Source organism: Patagioenas fasciata, chromosome 6 (assembly GCF_037038585.1).
Source record: "Patagioenas fasciata isolate bPatFas1 chromosome 6, bPatFas1.hap1, whole genome shotgun sequence".
Classification (NCBI taxonomy): domain Eukaryota; kingdom Metazoa; phylum Chordata; class Aves; order Columbiformes; family Columbidae; genus Patagioenas; species Patagioenas fasciata.
The window spans coordinates 25,554,864-25,573,101 of NC_092525.1; the positions used below are offsets into that span (position 1 = coordinate 25,554,864).

Consider the following 18,238-nt stretch of genomic DNA (forward strand, 5'->3'; position numbering starts at 1 on the left):
TAAAAAAAATCAAAACATCTATTTTCACAATATTTTAAAAATTTAATTCTATCATCTTGATTCATGTTAAACACCACTTAACATCTCAGTACTCTGTGAAGTGCTGCTCATCAGTAGTATGGCTGGTAGAACAGTATGCCAAATATTTAATTTTTCAAAATAATAACTTCAAACTTCCATAATATGACTTGTTTGTGTTTAGAAAATAATTTAGCAGGTGCCTTAAAAAATTGGCCTGTTCAATGTAAACACTATTTTTTTTTTCTTTAAATGTGACTTCCCAAATGAATGCAGAAATTTCAGAGTTTACTGGCTTTGGTGGGAGTCAAATTATTTAAAATCTCTTTAGCTAACTGTATCAGTGTGGTGAGTTAAGACAGGTATTGTTCTGTCATCTTCTTTTTAAGTCTTCTATAGATCTTAGTGCTGATCAGACTTAGGTGGAATATATGGATACAATGAGGAGAGATTTGTGTTTATGGACCGGACTGGCAGTATTGGTATGAGGATGTCTGATAACCAATCGTCTAATGTCTAGGGCGATACAAGAAGGCACAGTAGTACCTCCAGCTCTTCCGTCTCTCCATATGACCATTTCTATCACTGTAAAGTGGGACTGCCATCTTAGAAAATAATTTCTAAATGCTCAGTTCACCTTAGCCTGAAACCAAGTAGCAGCAGGTTGCTAGACAACTCTACATTTGTGTCATTCCTGTCTTGGAAGAAGACATTCAACTCATAATTTTTATAATGGTGATCTTCTAACAGCTCATTTTTGTCTGAAATTAAGAGCAAAACCTGAGGTCTTCCACAACAGTCTCAGACTAGCCCACCATGGGCTAGTATGTCAGAAGTCTACCTATTAGAGGCTCACCACAGTTTCCTCTCCTGCACCCTCAGAGATACTTCCCCTGTATTCCGAAGCATCTCTGAAACAAGTAGCCAGCCTTGTTCTTCCCACCACATACAATGCTCTGCCAACATTACACTAAAATCCCAACATTCCAAATGACCAAATGAGCTAATCACAAATACATAAAAATAACACCACTTGAGTTTTCATAAACAGTAACTCCCACAATTAATTGTATTAAATGAATTCATAATGTCAGCGCAAATGTAACTTTGTTGTTTTTTCTGGACTCAAAACTGTGATCTGTGAACTGCCAAGTAAGAGGAAAAATGGGAAGTAAAAACTAATCAAGCCTTGAAAATCGATTCAGTTCATTTTGAATGTTTCTATCATTTTAGCTAAATTGTATTTTTTTTGCAATCTGTGGTCAGTCTCAGTACAAAAACAAATGATCATGTGGGTCACAGTTTGAATACAGTTTGTAAATTAATTCCTCAGTATCAGTAAGATACATGATACCAGAAGCTACTCTTAGGAGATAAGCTCCACTTTTATGATACTCTTAGGTGAATGAAAAAACTACTTAGATTTTGATAGTCTTTATAAACTGGGTTGACTAGTCACTATCTGCTGATTACAGAATATCTTGTTCCACTTTTTAAAAAACTGAACAATATCTACAAAAATGTCTTTTAAAATGTTATTTAACTGATTAAACCCCATTTGAACAAGTGGTCAAATGCAACATTTTTGTACACAGTGAAAACATAGCTTGCTCACTTTTTAAAAGGGTACATTCAACCAAATATAGACCTCAGCCTTTAGACCATCTCTGTTATAGCTGTCTGTGTTTGACAATGAGAATTATACAGCAACAGTGATTAAGTGACTTGCGCCTTTAGCTTCTTTTGAATTTAGTGTGAAGATGGGACACTGAATCCCCTTCCATAGTCAGGGAAGGTTGTGTATTAACAAGTGCTGTCACATAAGGAACAAATATAACCACAGGCTTCCATTTGCAACTCAGCTTGTTGTTTTTCCCATCTGTATTTGTTTCAGATTTGGTTTGGTAGCACTGCTTTTATCTGTGCTGCAGTTTTCTCTAGTCACAAGGGGAAGAGAAAACAAAGTAAGAAAAACGTAAAACCTCTAAAACATTTTTGGCTATTTAGAACAATAAAAGAGTGAAGCTATTCTACAGTGTTTACTCCTTATTAAATATTTTAACAATCACTACATTGTGAAGGAGCTCTGTAACTTAGAGTTACTGGAAGTACGGTAAACGCTATTAACTTAATATCTTAAAAAGGTAAAGGACAAACACTTTTATTTGCAAAAAGCTGAAGCACTTCGACTCAGGGTTTAGAATTTAGGAGGCAGGGAAGGACTTTCCTGGCAAAGCTAATCCGTAGTGAGGACTGTTGTTCCAATCTTGTAATTGTCTCTGCCAACCATATGATCCTTGTGCTAAGCTGTTAGATCTGCAGTTATTAATGGCTGAAGCGAACAGGAGACTTTGTAAGACCCAGGTAGAGGGGTAGGCAGTTTTCTTCTTTTTGCTAACTCAGTAGGTGAATTGCACTGATGTTAACCTAATGCCTTCCTTCCCCATCTACCATAGCTTGTTATTCAGTGAGTCAAAGCACAACCATGTCAGACTTAGCAACCTGCTTTCTGCCACAAAAATTCAGCACTTCCTAACATTTCTTTCTAAGTGGAGCCAGGATTTGTCCCTCAAGAGATACTTCAGAGTAAATAATAATATCACTGTTTTTATCTGTGAGTATAAACACTGGTTTTTGTCTCATAATGACTGTTTCTGTTTTACTGCTACTTCCCACCAGGAAGCTGACTGCTAACATAATTAACAGATGATTGCACGGGGGAGGCTGAAATCTTTAACAGCTGTTTTAGGGCATTCTGTACTAAATCTTCTGTGCTGCAGAACATTCACAGTTTTTTAATGGCATTCTGCCCAGTGGCACAGAGATTATGGGACCATGGTGTGTGTACCTCCAGGAAGACTTGTTCACTTACTTGAAAAAATATGAAGAATACACTTTTAAAGCATGTAGTGGATTAGTACAAGTACTTGAGCATATGTATCAGAATTCAGTACAAAAGATCAGCTTTAACTGTGAAGTCTAAAAACTGAAGGTGTAGTGCTGAAATGGTTGGCAGATTCATTTTACAATAAAAGTATTTTGAAGCTTCAGTCATTTCTGATGCTCCAGGTGATCTATTGCTTTGTTGCAGGATAAGAGGGAGACAATATGAATCCATGTTACTATTTGTTAATTAATAGAAGAGTCATTCTGAGAGTAATGCATAGTGCAGCACAAAAGTTTCCTGTTATAAAATAAATAAGAGTAATTGTTGGCTGTGATAGAATAATAATTATAAAATTGAGAGAGAAATCATTTGGGAAAGAACTGTTTCAGTTCCCCAAGGAGTATTATAGTGTCTGCCAGAAGTAAGGTAGCATGTATCAAGTTCTAGAAAAATAAGAGCTTTAGAGTAATAAAGGTATAACTAAACAATGATTGAAGTACGAGTCACATTTACAAACTGTGTATCATGTTGTCCCAGAGAAAGAAGACTACTTGATCTGTGGGAGTTTTTAAGCTGAGACACTGAAACATTTTCTGCATTAGGAAGCTTTTGCTGGGGCATACCACCAAAGTCTTCCTCTGACAGAGTTATAACAGCACTGAGATGTTCTTCTCTTTTCATGACCCTCTCCCAATTCCAGTGTGTGCTAGTTTAAGTAGAATATAGAAACAAAGCATTTTTGCTTCCATTGTTGTTGCAAGGATGATGCTAAAACAGAAATTAGCATGAGCCTGACTTTCTACAAAGCATTACTTCCTCTTCCTTCCACAAAAGTAAATTGATTCCCTCTTTTATCTATAATAGGGACCCAATCCTAAGATAAATTCGGAAGAAAGGTGAGTATAGAGGTATATTAACAATTTACTTATGTGGGACTGTATGCCTAAAGCTGCCACAAAAGTGTAAATTTGAACCTCTTGGTATAGCTGATGCAGTGGTTTTATAAATGTTAATTTTTTTCTTTAATGCTTTTTTAATTTATGGTGGTTTTGCACAGTGAGAAAGGGCTTGGCATGTACATGCAGCAATTTTTTTTCACAGTTTAGGGCAACTCAAACTTTCCAACTACTCTGCGGGTCTCACTGCAGATGTGAAAACACTTGCTCCCTTAGTGAATTAGACCATTAAGATCTTGAGCAGTTTCAATCAAAATCAAGCTTTTAAAATAGAATTTAGGCTTCTAAATCACTTATTTTGAAAATTTACTTACAAGGACAAACCAAGATAAATTTGACAATATTTGCTTAAGTTATTTTCTTTTGTAGCCTCTGTTAAATTGAAGAACTTATAAAATTTAACACATTTTCTAAAATGAGGAGGCCAAAATGACTAAAGTATTTATTGAAGGAAAGAGGAGGCTTATTTTAAAGAAATCTTTATAGAATTTTCTTTTGAGGAAATTATAATAGAATTTTTTGTACAAGTTGAATCTAGACTCAGATATTTTAAATCAATTGATTCAGAAATGTGTGGGCTTTTTATCCCCCTTTTAGATTAACAGTCTCAGGTGATTTCCAAAAGGAAAGGCAAAAGAAGGGTTTTACTCACTAATTCACGCTGTGACAAATGCCTATTAAAGTGCCTTCTGAGATGTACAGTAGGGAGTTGTTCCTTTAAAGTCACCAGTCAGCATGACAGCCAGAAGTATGCAATTGTCCAAGTGATGTGTGGAGGTGTTCTGAATTATCTGAATCTCTTTCCAGATAGGTGGTGATGTTCATTTATGCAGTAAGCACATTAGAAGGGAAAGCTGATTTTAATTTATTCCTTTAAATACCCAATGTAAGAACAGTTCTTGCACAAAAGTAAAATTTAGCTCTATAGTTTCATCATGAAAGTACATACTGTAGAAAAATTGCTCCAATTTTCATCTCAGTACAGGAGCAGGATTTGAAATGTATTTCCAGTACCAGTTAATGTGTCATTATTGGCACTGGAACTGGTATGTTCCAGTACCAGTACCAGTTATGTGTATACATACATACAGAAAAAAATTATAGACTTGGGAAATGTAAATTTTTGTTCCTTTAGTGTGAAATTGTAAATACTTACTGCAACAGCATATATAAAAGTTATGAAATCTGATGCTTTGAGGGTGGGGATTGGAAAATATATTTGGTTTCTCTGTTGACTTTTTGTTCTCTCCATTCCATTTGCTGTATGTGATTCTGAAGAGGCACAGTAATAGTGATTTTTTTTTTCCTAGAACATATACATATATATACACATACATATACAGTGCTAAACTTCAACAGGCAGTAGAATGAAATAGCAGTATAAATAGATATTTATGACTGTCAAATGGCTTGTTCATATGACAGACTGTACTAATTTAGCAATTCAATGCTAGAATGTATACTTCAGGGTCTCTTAATATTGCTAGAAATATTCAGCATTGATAAAATCTACCTTGCTGTGCAAGGTTCAAAGAAAGCCGAATATACTGCTTAATCTTACCTAAACCCAAAGGGACTTAAAGTGTAAAAGGTATATAAATCAAAAAATAGTATATACATTTTTATGCAGTCAATAAAATGAATCTCACTCTGCATATTTTAAAAACATCCGTATGTTTGTTTGTTTCTTTCTTTCTCTAAAATGTTGTGTGGAAAGAATTATTCCAGTAAATCAAAGTTCTCTAACAGCAAGTTGTTGGTTTGGGTTTGTGTTTTTTCATTTTTCAAAGACTCTGGGATACAACACACTTATTGCCTATCTATAAGCGCTGTACTGCATATTTCAGGAAGGAAGGCACCAAGCCTAACCAGGTTTGTACTTTGCAAATGGATCTCTCTGCACCACAGTGCACCCTATATACATTATCTGAATGTGTGACTGTGCAGAAAATATAGGAGACCAGAAAGAGAGGAACTAGCAGCACAAATGGGTGAAGCAACGTGTTAAGTTAAAGTGTAGAGATTACCTTCACAGTGACTTTGACCTTCTCTAGGCACCTCTTCAAGAAAGTTAAATTTGCCCAGGCACTGACATTAAATGGCGAAACAGCCTCCACATGTATCTGAAAACCGTTGCGGCGTCCCAAATTGGGTGACTCTCTGCAACTTGGCTGCACAGACCGTTTCCTTGGATGCTCAAACTACCAAATCATTCCTTGGTTATGGCCAAAGCATGCAAGGGAAAATTTGAGCAGTTGTATAAGCAGTTGTGCCTCAATGGTGGCAAATACTCCTGGCTTGATTGCTTGAATTTACTAAAACAAATGCAGCTTTTATCTGTTTATAAGTTTCTAAAGAATGGACTACACATCTGTACATAACTGGTTAAGAAATACAAGGTAAGTTGTGCTCTGAAAGATACTCAAGCACTGAATTTACATGACTGATCTTACTAAAAAAGCAGTCATATCATCAGAACATAAATGTGGGTTTTTTTAATTTTTAACTTAGAATTCTTTCTTTACATCTCTAATATCCTGTGGGTTTGCTACTGTGAAGTACACAGTAACTATATATGTACACAAGAAAACATTTTTTGTGAATAACCTCTTCACAGTATCTTGCCAAGGCTTACAAGGGAACCTAAAATAAATAGCCTCTTTTCTCTCATCTTCTGAAGCAAATTATTTATCAGCTTTAAGCATGTCAGGGCTTCTTGAGTAGGTAGGATATTTTTTGCTTTTATTTGTGTTGCTCTTCAACACCACTGGTAGGACTAAGGTCTGGTGATCGGTAAGTTTATGAAATATTTTATTACATAATTTACTGCTACAATCCCGATTCAGTAAAACTTCACTGAATTTACAGGTGAAAAACTTGTGTTGATCAGTAAATTCCCCCTTTATTTCTGCACCCTTCCCTAGCAGCCAAATTGAAAGACAAATGGCATTATGATGGTCAAGAAACATCTCAGTATATCCAGCAAATCAGAGGTTTATTTCAGTTTCAGATACTTTCAATAACGAAAGCAAAATGTGAGATTCAGCAAAGGATATCAGCGATATTTACAAAATTAGTGAAAAAGTCAATGACTGAATCTTCTTTTTACCCTCAGAGCAGTGACTGGGATATTCATAAGGCCGGAAGAAAACTGGTACGTTACCCTCCCAGCCACAGAAATGACCCATTTGACACACACAGAGTCTGGATACACGGCTGATCTTTCACATGCTATCTTGTGGCAGATTTTCAGATTGATCTAGGCAATATTTAAATATTTCACATAGTGACAGGAAAACAGGTGAGTTTTTCTCGGAGTTATCTCTCTGAGTAAATGAATATTTAACTATTCCATATAAAATGTGTGTACTGTAAGCATCAAGCTTCAACTTCACAGTTTTCAAAGGGAACCAGGTCCTTTGAAAATCTAGTCTTTCAGAAACTGAAACTGGTTTTAAGATCCATTTTTTTCAGAAAAAAAAAAAACACTCAGCAGGTTCATGAATGTTAATAAATTATTCAGAATAGTTTATTTACTGAACAAACATTTGCCAAAGACTCACCATGTTCTTCTGCACAGAGCAGTTTCTTTTATGAAAAATAATATACAATCCAATTCGGCAGTTTGTGGGATATGAGAGACCAGAACCCATCTGTTACTGAAGCCAACTGCTTGGTTAGGAATCTAAGCTATGCAAGTAGAATTATTTGTCTCAGAGAGAAATGCAAAAGCAGTGAGATGGACATTACTGTACTGCAGAAGTATAGGTAAGAAATGGACCACAAGCTAGACACCAGAAGAAAGAAGCCTGAGTGAAGTACCACCATAGTAGAAGTTCTCAAGAAAATGAAGATTAGAAATCTGTCTTCAAACAGGTACAAATCTAAGAACCAAATTCCTGAATTAGAGTCCTGTTACATTGAGCTAAGCATTTTAGCATGTGAGCATTTTATAAATGAACAGGATCATTTAAAAGAAATTGCTGATTCTTCTCCTAAAGAAACATAACCAGTAAGGTTTTGAAATGGTATAGTATGCATATATTACAAATCTATCTGTCAGTAAAAAAAAGAGGAAAGGTCTAGATCATTTCTATCATATGTATTATTAAATACTATCATATGACTTCGTGGCAAACTATGCTATCAAAACTGTGATTTGATGATGCAGAATCCTGGGTGTTTCATGGCAGATGAGAGGAATAATTCCATCTCCTCTCCACTTTGAAGAATCAACAAGCATCTGAAAACCCAGAGATGGAACATATGCCTCCCAACCAGCAAAAAGTGAGCATCTTTTCAGAAAGGGCATAATGGGAGGAGAAAAGAGAGAACTCAAGGATGAACAGACCAGGGAGATCAAAAAGGGAATGGGACTAAGAAGACAGAGTTCAGCTGGTAACAGACCTGAACTTCACAGATGGAAAACCCTTGATATAAATCAGACTTCTGGAGTTGAAAACCTGTGGAAGTAAGAAGTTGCAGTGAACCGGAAATATGCCAAAAATTATTTCTGTATCTCAGTCAAGGGCAAACAACCTCCTAAAATGAACTATCTTGATGACTTGCCGTTATGTAGCCATACTATGAGGCTACTTCAACTGTATTTTACTGTTCAGATATTCCATTAATAGTTAATATCCATTCAAATGAAGGAGGTGCAAGCAACACCTCTGACAGTATCTGTATTGCACACTGTTTACAATAGAATACAAAAGATATGCTTCATCAAAACCAAATTTGAACCATTTACATAATGGTGCAAAGAAAAGACAAAAAAGCAAACAATTACAAATAAGATATACATATGTGATACTAATCGTTATGAATTAATAAGCAATTGATCCCAGGGTCCCCACAGGTCTGCAGCCTCATTAAATATTTCCTGAAAGTATGTCTAATATTCTAAATATTCCATTTGACAGTATTTTTATGCAGAATATATATGCTTTTTCTATAATGGATTGTAGCAAAGTACAAGCAACATAGGATTGGATTAAAGTGATATCCTCCAGTACAGAAAAACAAGAATCTGGACAGGCCTGTATTCTAAGGTGGACAAACAAAAGACAATACTCAAGATTTTTTGAGAACGGACTTTGTTCATTTACTGGAAAGTTAGCATCAGAAGAGACTGCTATGGTAACTTGCAGAACTGGAGGAGAGAGTGCTGCTAAAACAGCCTCATGTAAAGTACAATCCTGATTGTGTTGTGGGGAAACACCTGAACAGCCTTCCTGCCACAGTGCACCTGTGTCCAGCCTCACCACAGGACGGTACCTGAAGACCTAGCATGTAATTTCCAGCAGCCATTTTCAGACCTGGGTTCATATTTTATATTTCAGATTTGCCAAAGATCTGTCTTGTAATGCTTCTATAAATATTAATAAAAAGAATTAAAAGTAGCTATTCATTTTTCACTAGTCATTTGCTGCAATTTTCCAACAATTACCATCTCTGTAATAGTGTTATGCTGTAATTCTGCTGTCAATATTTTGTAAAGATTATTTGTTTGCGCTTTGTTAAGTGCATACAAACTTGAAAGAGACATTTCTATAGCTAAATGGATGCTATGACTTGCGCAGTTGCTTATACACTGTTTCCTATCTGAGATCAGATCATGCTTCTTCCATAGAAGATAACTTCATAAAGTTCAAGTCAAACAACTGGTATCAGTGAAGTGCTTGACAGAAGCTTCAGACTAGAGCTGGTGAAAGTGTTAAGCCACAGTGTGGTCCAAAAAGAAGTATAAAGAATATTTCATTTATTTTAGCCATCAAAACCCTAGCTAAATAAATAAAATTGATAAAATAAGACAGGCTGCAGGGTCTTTTCCTATTCCAGTAGAAAAGAAAATGTAGGTATAAAATGCTAAGATCTACATTTTCTAAAATCTCAAAGAATACTGCAATCAGAAGTTATGAATACAGAAAATGCTTGTGGTTTAATTATCTTTTAAACTATAAAACTATGCTTTGATAAATATACTCTTTAACTCTCCATTATGTTATTTACAATGCTGCCATTTCCAACTGACAGCATTCATATTTGTAACTATCTTAAGATGTTATTCACCATTTCATAACTCTCTGAATAAACATTTGTTTAACTGCTTCAATGTACAGCATATTCTTCTAAACAAAGGTAATAATTAGTAATGTGCATGATCTTGTGATTACCAATAAATGAGAATCCATCTTTCTTTAGGAAAGTAGCTAAAATCTAAAATATGTAGACCAGCATTAAAATCAAAGTTTCTGACTGTCGCGTTAAAGACTCATTCTGACAACGTAAATACATTGAATTTAAATCAATCAATATGCTCTTATACATTACCAGACAATTTTGCTTTTCTGTAATTTGACCACAATAAATTGTTACTACAAAGTAGACCTCACACATCATTTTGCAAGATGGGATCGTGTAATAGCCTATTGACACACTAGGCTGTATGGTAAAATAGTGGCATGATGCTGTTGGCGTTCATGAACGCTGTTCATTTAGCATTTTGAAGTTAAACACACATTCCTGGTTGGTTTGTTTGTTTTAACATAAGAGGGTTTTGTCTTTAAAGACAGTATTTGACTTGAGGCAAACTAATACTTTTTTCTATCGGATTGTAATTACTTATTCTGATAGCCCTTCAAATACTTCATAAAGGAATAAATCAATGGTAGTTACATACAAGCCTAGGATCTAGCATGAGAAGAAACTGCATGTAAAGAAGCATGCATACTGGATAATAAAAACATTCTGTGACCCTGGCAGCTTTCCGACAAGCGACAGAAGCGTATTTTGTTTGGGGTTTCCCCTCAGTGCATGTTATCATCCGGAGATGGTATTGTACCTCTTCTACTCTTCCTCCTACTGTAGCCGTAGAGGAGAGAAAGGTACTGCCCTTCTGCGAGGCAGCAGTGCCCGAAGGCTGCGGGATGCCCCGTGCTTTGCCGCGCGGCGTCGGCCGCGACTCACCCGCGGCTGCGGGGCGGGGCGGGCGGCGCATCCCTTTCGCACTGAAGTTTCTCACCGGGGCTGGCCTCCCGCGGGCGGTGCGCGCCGCTGACCCGCCAGCAGCGGGGCCGAACAGACCGCCCCGCCGCCACCCCGACCCTCCGCGGGGCCCGCGCCGCCGGGCAGCCCGTCTCAGGCGGGCTGGCCAAGGGGTAACGGGCGCCTTTGGCGGAGCACCCCTCGCTGCCTCTCGGGCTGTCACCGCGACCCCCCGCGTACCGCGCAGTCACCTGTCGTCGCTCTGCCAGCCTTGGTCGCCCAGCAGCAAGTCCCGAAACCGGTACCGCGGGGGCAGCGGGGGCACCTCGCTGTCCAGGTCCACCATCCTGCCCGGAGGAGGGGAGCCGCCGCCGCCGCTCCCCTGCGGAGGGGCGGTCACCCCCCACCCACCGAACCGGGTGGAGGGAAAAGCCCAGTGCGGCAGGAGGGACGGGAGCGGCGCGGAGCAGTCGCCCCCAGCCGCGCGCGGGGGCTGCGCGCACCAAGGCGTTCGGAGCGCGCGGCGGAGCCGTCTCCCAGCGGCTGTGGGGAGCGGCTCGCGCCCCGGCGCGCGAGCGGCCGTTAACGGACCACGGTTGAGAGTTCCCGTCCCGGGGGAGCCCAGTGCCGGGGGCGGTGGCCTCGGCGGCGCGCGCCCGCCCGCCCACTCACCCGGCACGAGCGCGCGCGCGCCCCCTGCCACGGCTGACAACAAAGAGCCGTTCAGCGCTATGCAAGTGATGTTTGGAGCCGCCGCGGGCCGGCGAGCCAATGGCAGGGGCGGGCGTTAGCATATTGGCAGTGACGGCACGGGAACCCCCGCCTGCCGGCTAATGGCAGCCCCGCATCAGCGGCGGGGCACGGGCTGTTCGCTGCGCGCGGAGCGGGTAGGGGCGGCCGCTTCGAGCCGCGACGGAGACGCCCCCGCGGCTCTGCCACGCTGGCCTGGCGGACTGAGTGGGGCGGGAGGAGAGGGACGCGCCGGTCCCTTCGGGGTGGCGGTTCGGCCGACCTTGCCGGGTCTCGCCGGGACTCGGGTGGCCCTGCGGCAGGGCAGGGGGCTCCGCGGGGTAGTACCGTGCAGCACCCGTTTCGGGTATGCACAATAGCACTTGGCTGGGACAGTCCCCGAGCACCAGGTCAGCCCCAGCTCCTCCTTTGGGGGTGTTACAGTGGCTCCCTCGCAAGTCTGTCTCCTCTAACCAGCAACCTCCTCGTCTACCGCTTCCTCAGAAGCGCTTTCCTGTAAGCCCCGAAATTTGAAAAAATTAGGTGTCTTATCTTTGCGAGCTATAGGTGGCCCCTGTGCAGAGCCCGTATTAATGGCAGCAAGTCATCTGAGCTTACTCGGGACTTTCTTCCCTTTGCTTCTTGCTCGGCTTCAGTCAATCAGGCACAGGTTTTTAGTGCCGCCTCTTCTGAGCTCCCAGGTGCAAACGGGAACGCCCTTGGTCAAGTTCCACTCAATTAACTGGGCGTCGTAAATATCAGGAGTGGTGGCTTAGACTCCGTAAAAACCTCAGAAAAGTTGGATTTTTCCAATGGTTGGAATTTGTAGGCGATACCTGGAAGTGGGAGACACTGATGATTTGCTTGAATTCACTGTCACCAAACTGAAATAGTGAATAATTGTTTTTTGGATTTGGTGTTAAAGGTCCACTGTAATATAGTGGACTAACTGTCATATTTAGTATCTAATGCCACAGTTCTGGCAAACATAAATATTACATTTTTGCAGCCTGTCACAATTTGTCTTCCTGGGTTAGGTCATCACCTAAACTATTCAGTCATAGCATTCCTTTCCTAAAATGAAGTCATGCACAGTCTTAACACTGGTGCCATTTTTAAGTGTGGACGGGGTTTTTGGATTTTGCTGGATCAGGGACTAAGTGATAAACAAGGAGTGATTTTCTAAATGTGATTCCTATACCACGTATTTAATTAGGTGCTTGCTTTGATGCTGTGCATTGAAGAGTGAACCTTTTATTTTCCTTTGTTGGATTTCTGTGTAGAAGGTAAGCTAGTGAAAAGCTGATGTGGCACATACAGTATCAGCTGAAGTATGGAAGCCTGAAGTGTATCACATAATAATGTGCCCTGCTGAGAATCCATCTCTGAGCTTCATGCTGTGATGCAAGGATTTCTACGGGTAACCAACAGGTAATCCAATTCAAGACTCAGATTCTCTCTGCTGTTGTTACAGACAATGCATCTTTACTTGCTTCTTTAGTAGAAAGCTCTGAAGCGTAGCTTCTCTGATTGCTGTTTCTTTAAAGAATGCAATCTTGTATCCCAAGTCCTGTAAAATGCTGGGGTCACTGTGGTATCATGCTTACCCTTTTTCACAGCTTGCTACATTCAGCATTTACAATGGGCTTCTCAGAAAGGCTTGTTAGATGAAGCAAAACAGATGCATGTATGTGGCAAGAGTTCAAAGGTAGCTCTTCGCTGTGCCTGATATGGGAAATAAATAAAATAGTGAATTACCCTGCTGCCATATTCTTGCCAGTTTTACAGTGCTCTGTTCTGAGGTCAGAGCTCTCTGAAAGTCTAATTAAAAAAAAAAAAAATCAGCATCTTCCTTTATTTTCTCTGTGCAGCCATTTTTATTCTTCTTCAGCAGCTTCAGTTGAACAGGCTGTCTCTTCTAACAAAACATTGTTTCTCTGCCTGGGTATCTTTTCATCTTGAAAAAACTTAAGGTGGGGTGGAGTCTGTATGTATAGGCTAACTGTAGTCCTTTTCTGAAGCCTATAAACCTCAGATTGTTTGGAAATTAATGATGTTTCTACTGTGTCTTGTAACAGTCTCAGTATTTTTTCACCTTAATTGATTAATTTAACATTTGTTTTAATACTTGAGGAGCTGAGCAGCAGTAGAAGCTTTTGCAGTTTTTCTACCACAGAAAAGCATTTCAGAATGGTGATAGCTGACTGGTAAACCATCAATCTGGTAAACAGTTGAGCTGAGGTAATAAAAAGCAAGCTCATAACTGAGACTATAGTCATGCAACCTATATAGAAGCTTAATTTGTGTTCCTAAGTAATATAAACTCTGCAATATAAAATTAGCCATTTGTGAAGCCTGGTCACTCTGAAAAGCTCTAAGTATATAAAATTGGACAGAGATGAGATTTTAGTTAGCTAAATCTCACATTTTGATTAGCAGCTCAGAACACCTAGGAAATTTGTCTTCAAGCTGAGGAGATGCTTTATCATCTGCTCAGAGGCAGGTGCTGTTCTCTGTGAACTGTGATACCAGGTCACTGTGCTCAAGCCAGGCATTCCTTCTGCTGTGTTTGTGTTAAAGAAAAGCTGGGAGCCATGAGCAGTTCTTGCAAAGAACAAATGTAGGTTTGTACTCTCTGAGAAGTGTCAGAAGCATCTGTGGTCCTGACTTGGGGCCTAAAAATACACTTTTAATACCTTTTTTCTTTTTTTTTTTTTTTTTTTAAACTGACTGGTAACAGGTGGGTAACTCTTTCCAAGTACTTGACCCTGAATTTGGGGGTGAGGGAGGAGAGTTAAGAACTGTGTTACTGGGCTTGTTGCTATTGACTGCATATAAATCTTGGATCATAGTGAGGTACAGAGAGAAGAAAAAAAAACTATGTTTCTTTCTTAGGTTACTTACATTTTTGATGGCATATAAGTAAAACAGTCTGGCACAATGCAAATGGCTTCTGGACTTTCTGAGCAGTTGCAGTGTATATGGAGGTATAAATAGGCTATTAATCCTGTTCTTAATTCAAAAAGTTCTGCCCCTTTATCTAAATCTGAATTATGAATTTACTGTAATAATAATAAATCAGATAATGGGGTTGGTTTTTTATATTTTCCTCAAAAAGCTTGTAAGGTTTGCTTTATTATTGATCAGTTTTATTATTGACACTCACTGGGACATTCTTTACTCTTGGTATTGATACCTAAGATTATTCAAGTAAATCAAAGCCAAAACTGACTGCAAGGAATTGGAGAAGAATCTGGCCCATGACAAAGTGGTGAATTTCACCCTCTTCGTGTGTTGCTGGTCCCTCTGCACTGTGGTGTTGAAATAGTCCTGCCAGGCACAGTTCTTATGCCTGTTCCCTCCATTGCTTTTCAGCTATATACCATGCCTCAGGGACCTGTCTTCCCAGCTGAAAAGCTTCTCACTGAACTATTGTTTTTATTCTCCTAAATAATACTATGAGATTGTGGTTGAGGTAGGAAAGAACACTGGTAAAGTTAAACTTTTAAAACAAAATGCAAAGAGGGATGAGGCATTTATGAAACAAATGCACACTAAACCCTTTTAAACAGTTCTGTAATGTAACTTGTACTTACTGTCCTTTCAAGAAAGATAGTCTAATATTATCTGAATGGGATTCACTTAACTGTCTGAGCAGACACACACAAGACACTTACTGTAAGGAGCAGTTTAGGCTGCAGTGAAAAACTGTAAGCAGAAATGCCTGCTTTGCAGTTTACTTGCTTTCTGCTATTTGTCTGTTGGTGCTAGTAAAGGCTTAGGCAGGATGAAAAACTGATTGACTGAAAAATAAAAGAATAAAACTCAAGCTAGTTTTGAGGCTTTTTCACAGGTGCTCACTATCCTGTTTTTTAACCCATAATTAAGGAGTATCTGCATGTTTATGTCAGTAATGAGAACTTGCAGATCTCTCACATTTCTGCAAGTTGATCAGTTCTCAGTTAAGTCTGTGTGATTTGGGGTTTAAGCCTAGAACTGGGGACTAGGGTACTGACAGCATTGGAAAGCACACAAGGCAGTTCTGCAACTTTGCCAGCTGAATAGAATATTTAGGGACTCAGCATTCACAGTTCACCGTTTAGTAGACTGTACTTACACAATATGTGATTAACTTTAGCTGCAATTTCATTTCCGAAATAGACTGCAAAGGTAGAGTCTTCTGTAGAAAAAAGCGGAGTGACATTACCTGTTAAAATGTGCCTAGATTAAATTCTGAAATGAAGAGTCCTTGCTGATAGATATTGTTTATCTCAGAAAACAGACATTCAGCATTGAAAAAGGTATACTTCTCAGTTAGACAAACTTTTTTTTTTTTTTTTTTTTTCCTAAGAAAACTGTTAGTTTCTTCTACCTTGATGCAAAGGAATTGCCACTGCAATGCTACTTTTGTCTTCCACATCCTTTTCTCAAAAAAAACATGCTAGTGAGTTAGGTCAACATGAGCATATTGGGTTTATACCTTTTTGTTTGTTTGTTAGCTTAAATGTCCATTTGTTTCAGCTTACCTGATTCTTGGCTGTATAGGGATGAGGCCCATTTTTGTTTCATTCTGAATCTTACAGTACAGTCACGGGGGGTCTGAGTATTACCATAGCATAAATAATAATTATGTTGTCCAGTAGCTTCTGCAGAAAGAAATGCCCTCTTTGCTAGGTAGCTGGGTCGTCTACTCTAGTAGTAACAGGAATAGTTGATGATAATTTTAGTTGTCCTTTAAGAAAGCACAGCCATTGAGGGAATATTACTAATACAAAATGAAACTTTTAAAATGAACAAACAAAAAAACACACACGAAAAAAACCCAAACAGAACACCACAACTGGTATTCATAATTTTCTACAAGCAGCAGCACACGCTCCAGACTGCTCTGTGTGGTTTTTTTACCAAAATAAGTATTTATTTCTAAACAAATCTTGCTATTCTTACATACCTTTAAATCTTTAATGGCCGTATTTACTTTTTATTGTAAAAATGCATTTTGGTTTTGTATATCTCTTCATTTTACTGTCTGATATGCCTTCCAGAGTACAATACTGCAATGTCTGGAATTATTTAAACTTCAGGGCAAAATGTTCTTGGAGTTCTCTTATTTTTCGACTTGGTGCCTATTTTTTAAACAGCCTCACAGTAGCAGACTGTTCTGCTGGCATGAAAGGTTTAATAGTGATTCAGAAACAATAACAGACTGAAATAGCCCGAAGTGGGAACAGAGTGTTAGGGTCACTGTAAAGCTGCAAATCTGGGGCAGAAGGAGAAATGTGAGGAATTTCCAATTTGATAATGCCTCTGAAAGGATTAAAAAAATTCGGAGGTGACTTGGGGTTTTTTTGTCATGTGTCTGATTAAACCGAAACCTTGGTAGGTAAAGGGCATGTTTTCCATAGCCTGGTGAGCGTGACTCTGTACTGCAAGCACGATCCTTCTAAGGCTGTTTCAGACACGGAGCACACAGCATGACCTGATCTTTGTATTCTTATATGCAAAACCATCATAGCTCAGATCCAAAGAGGAACAGCATCCACTTCAGGGCTACCTGTGGTCCTGGTGCATCACAGTCCTCTGACATCTCTGTTGACCTGGAAAGAAATAGCGGCACTGCAGCAAGGGAGAGAGCTGGTGAGAAATGGTGATAACCTCTGAGCTGCCTTCCAGTACATCTCCCCTTGGCTGTGAGTAGGAGGACTTCGTTCTGTATAGGAGAGCTGCTCTTTTTTTTTTTTTTTTTTTTTTTATTTTAGACTAAGAACACCTTTTCAAGTAATTTTCACTTTGCTTTTGAGTACAAAGCACCAAGACAGGAGAATGACATGGTACTTAAGAGTAACCAGAAGTGTGGTAGAAAATACTTTTAGAATTGGACAAGATATGTCTCCTGTCATTGCTGCAAATCTGTCCCTGAATACATTATCTAATTTGCATTAGAAGAAGCTGAAGGAGTATTCAAAGAATTCCTAATGTTGTTTTTCTGTTTGCAAGGTTGCTCACATGGCACATCCTTGGTAAAATGGCCTAAACAAAAACAGCTGTCATGATGGGAATGTGAGTTCAAGCATCCAAAAGTGCCTGAGAGTGCATATGCCACAGCTGAGTACATTAAAGGAGATGACGACCATAAACCAAATTAAACAGTAACCAGGGAGATACAGAGCGAATTTTGAAAGAAGGCTGGTGCCAGTTTGGAAAGAAGGGAAAAATGAAACTTTGTAACTATGGGGAGAACAGTGGGAACAGAGCAAGTGTTCAAAACCAGAGGAGTTGGGTTTGACACTGTTATATGTTTACCCACTGGCATGAAAAGCTGTGTCTGGGCCAGGCAGAGCATCCTCCCTGACCATGCCAGTGCAGGGTCTCACACCCGGGTGTATGTGTGACCTCGTGTGGTCCTTTCTCCCTGTGTTGACAGGGTGCAAGGCATAGCACCGGTACACATAAAGCACCCATATCTCCTACAGAAGGTGTGTGAGAGGGGGACTGTGTGCGTAACCATGGGTGGGCAGATGCACAATTCTGTGTGCTTGGTTAGAACTCTGAGGGATTGGTAAAGAAAGGCCATTTAGAAATTTGTTAGGTGCTCATTAGCCTTTTGTTTCTTAACAGTGTTTTCTCTGTTGTACTGACTATACTGAATCTGAATGTA

At 39.5% G+C, this 18,238-nt stretch overlaps 2 protein-coding genes across 6 annotated transcripts in view; one reads left to right on the plus strand and one right to left on the minus strand.

Moving 5' to 3' along the window:
* KCNT2 (potassium sodium-activated channel subfamily T member 2) overlaps positions 1 to 11,312 on the minus strand; it is a 126,609-nt gene extending 115,297 nt beyond the window's left edge. For all 5 annotated transcript variants that reach the window (XM_071810284.1, XM_065842235.2, XM_065842234.2 and 2 more), the window contains exon 1: positions 11,103 to 11,312. In XM_071810284.1, the coding sequence (XP_071666385.1) occupies positions 11,103 to 11,197 (95 nt within the window). In that variant the 5' untranslated portion in view covers positions 11,198 to 11,312. The remainder of the gene's footprint in view (positions 1 to 11,102) is intronic.
* Positions 11,313 to 12,873: 1,561 nt separating this feature from the next.
* The window catches only part of CFH (complement factor H), a 39,778-nt gene continuing 34,413 nt past the window's right edge, over positions 12,874 to 18,238 (plus strand). The window contains exon 1 of the mRNA XM_071810287.1: positions 12,874 to 13,011. The gene's annotated coding sequence lies outside the window, so the exon portion shown is untranslated. The remainder of the gene's footprint in view (positions 13,012 to 18,238) is intronic.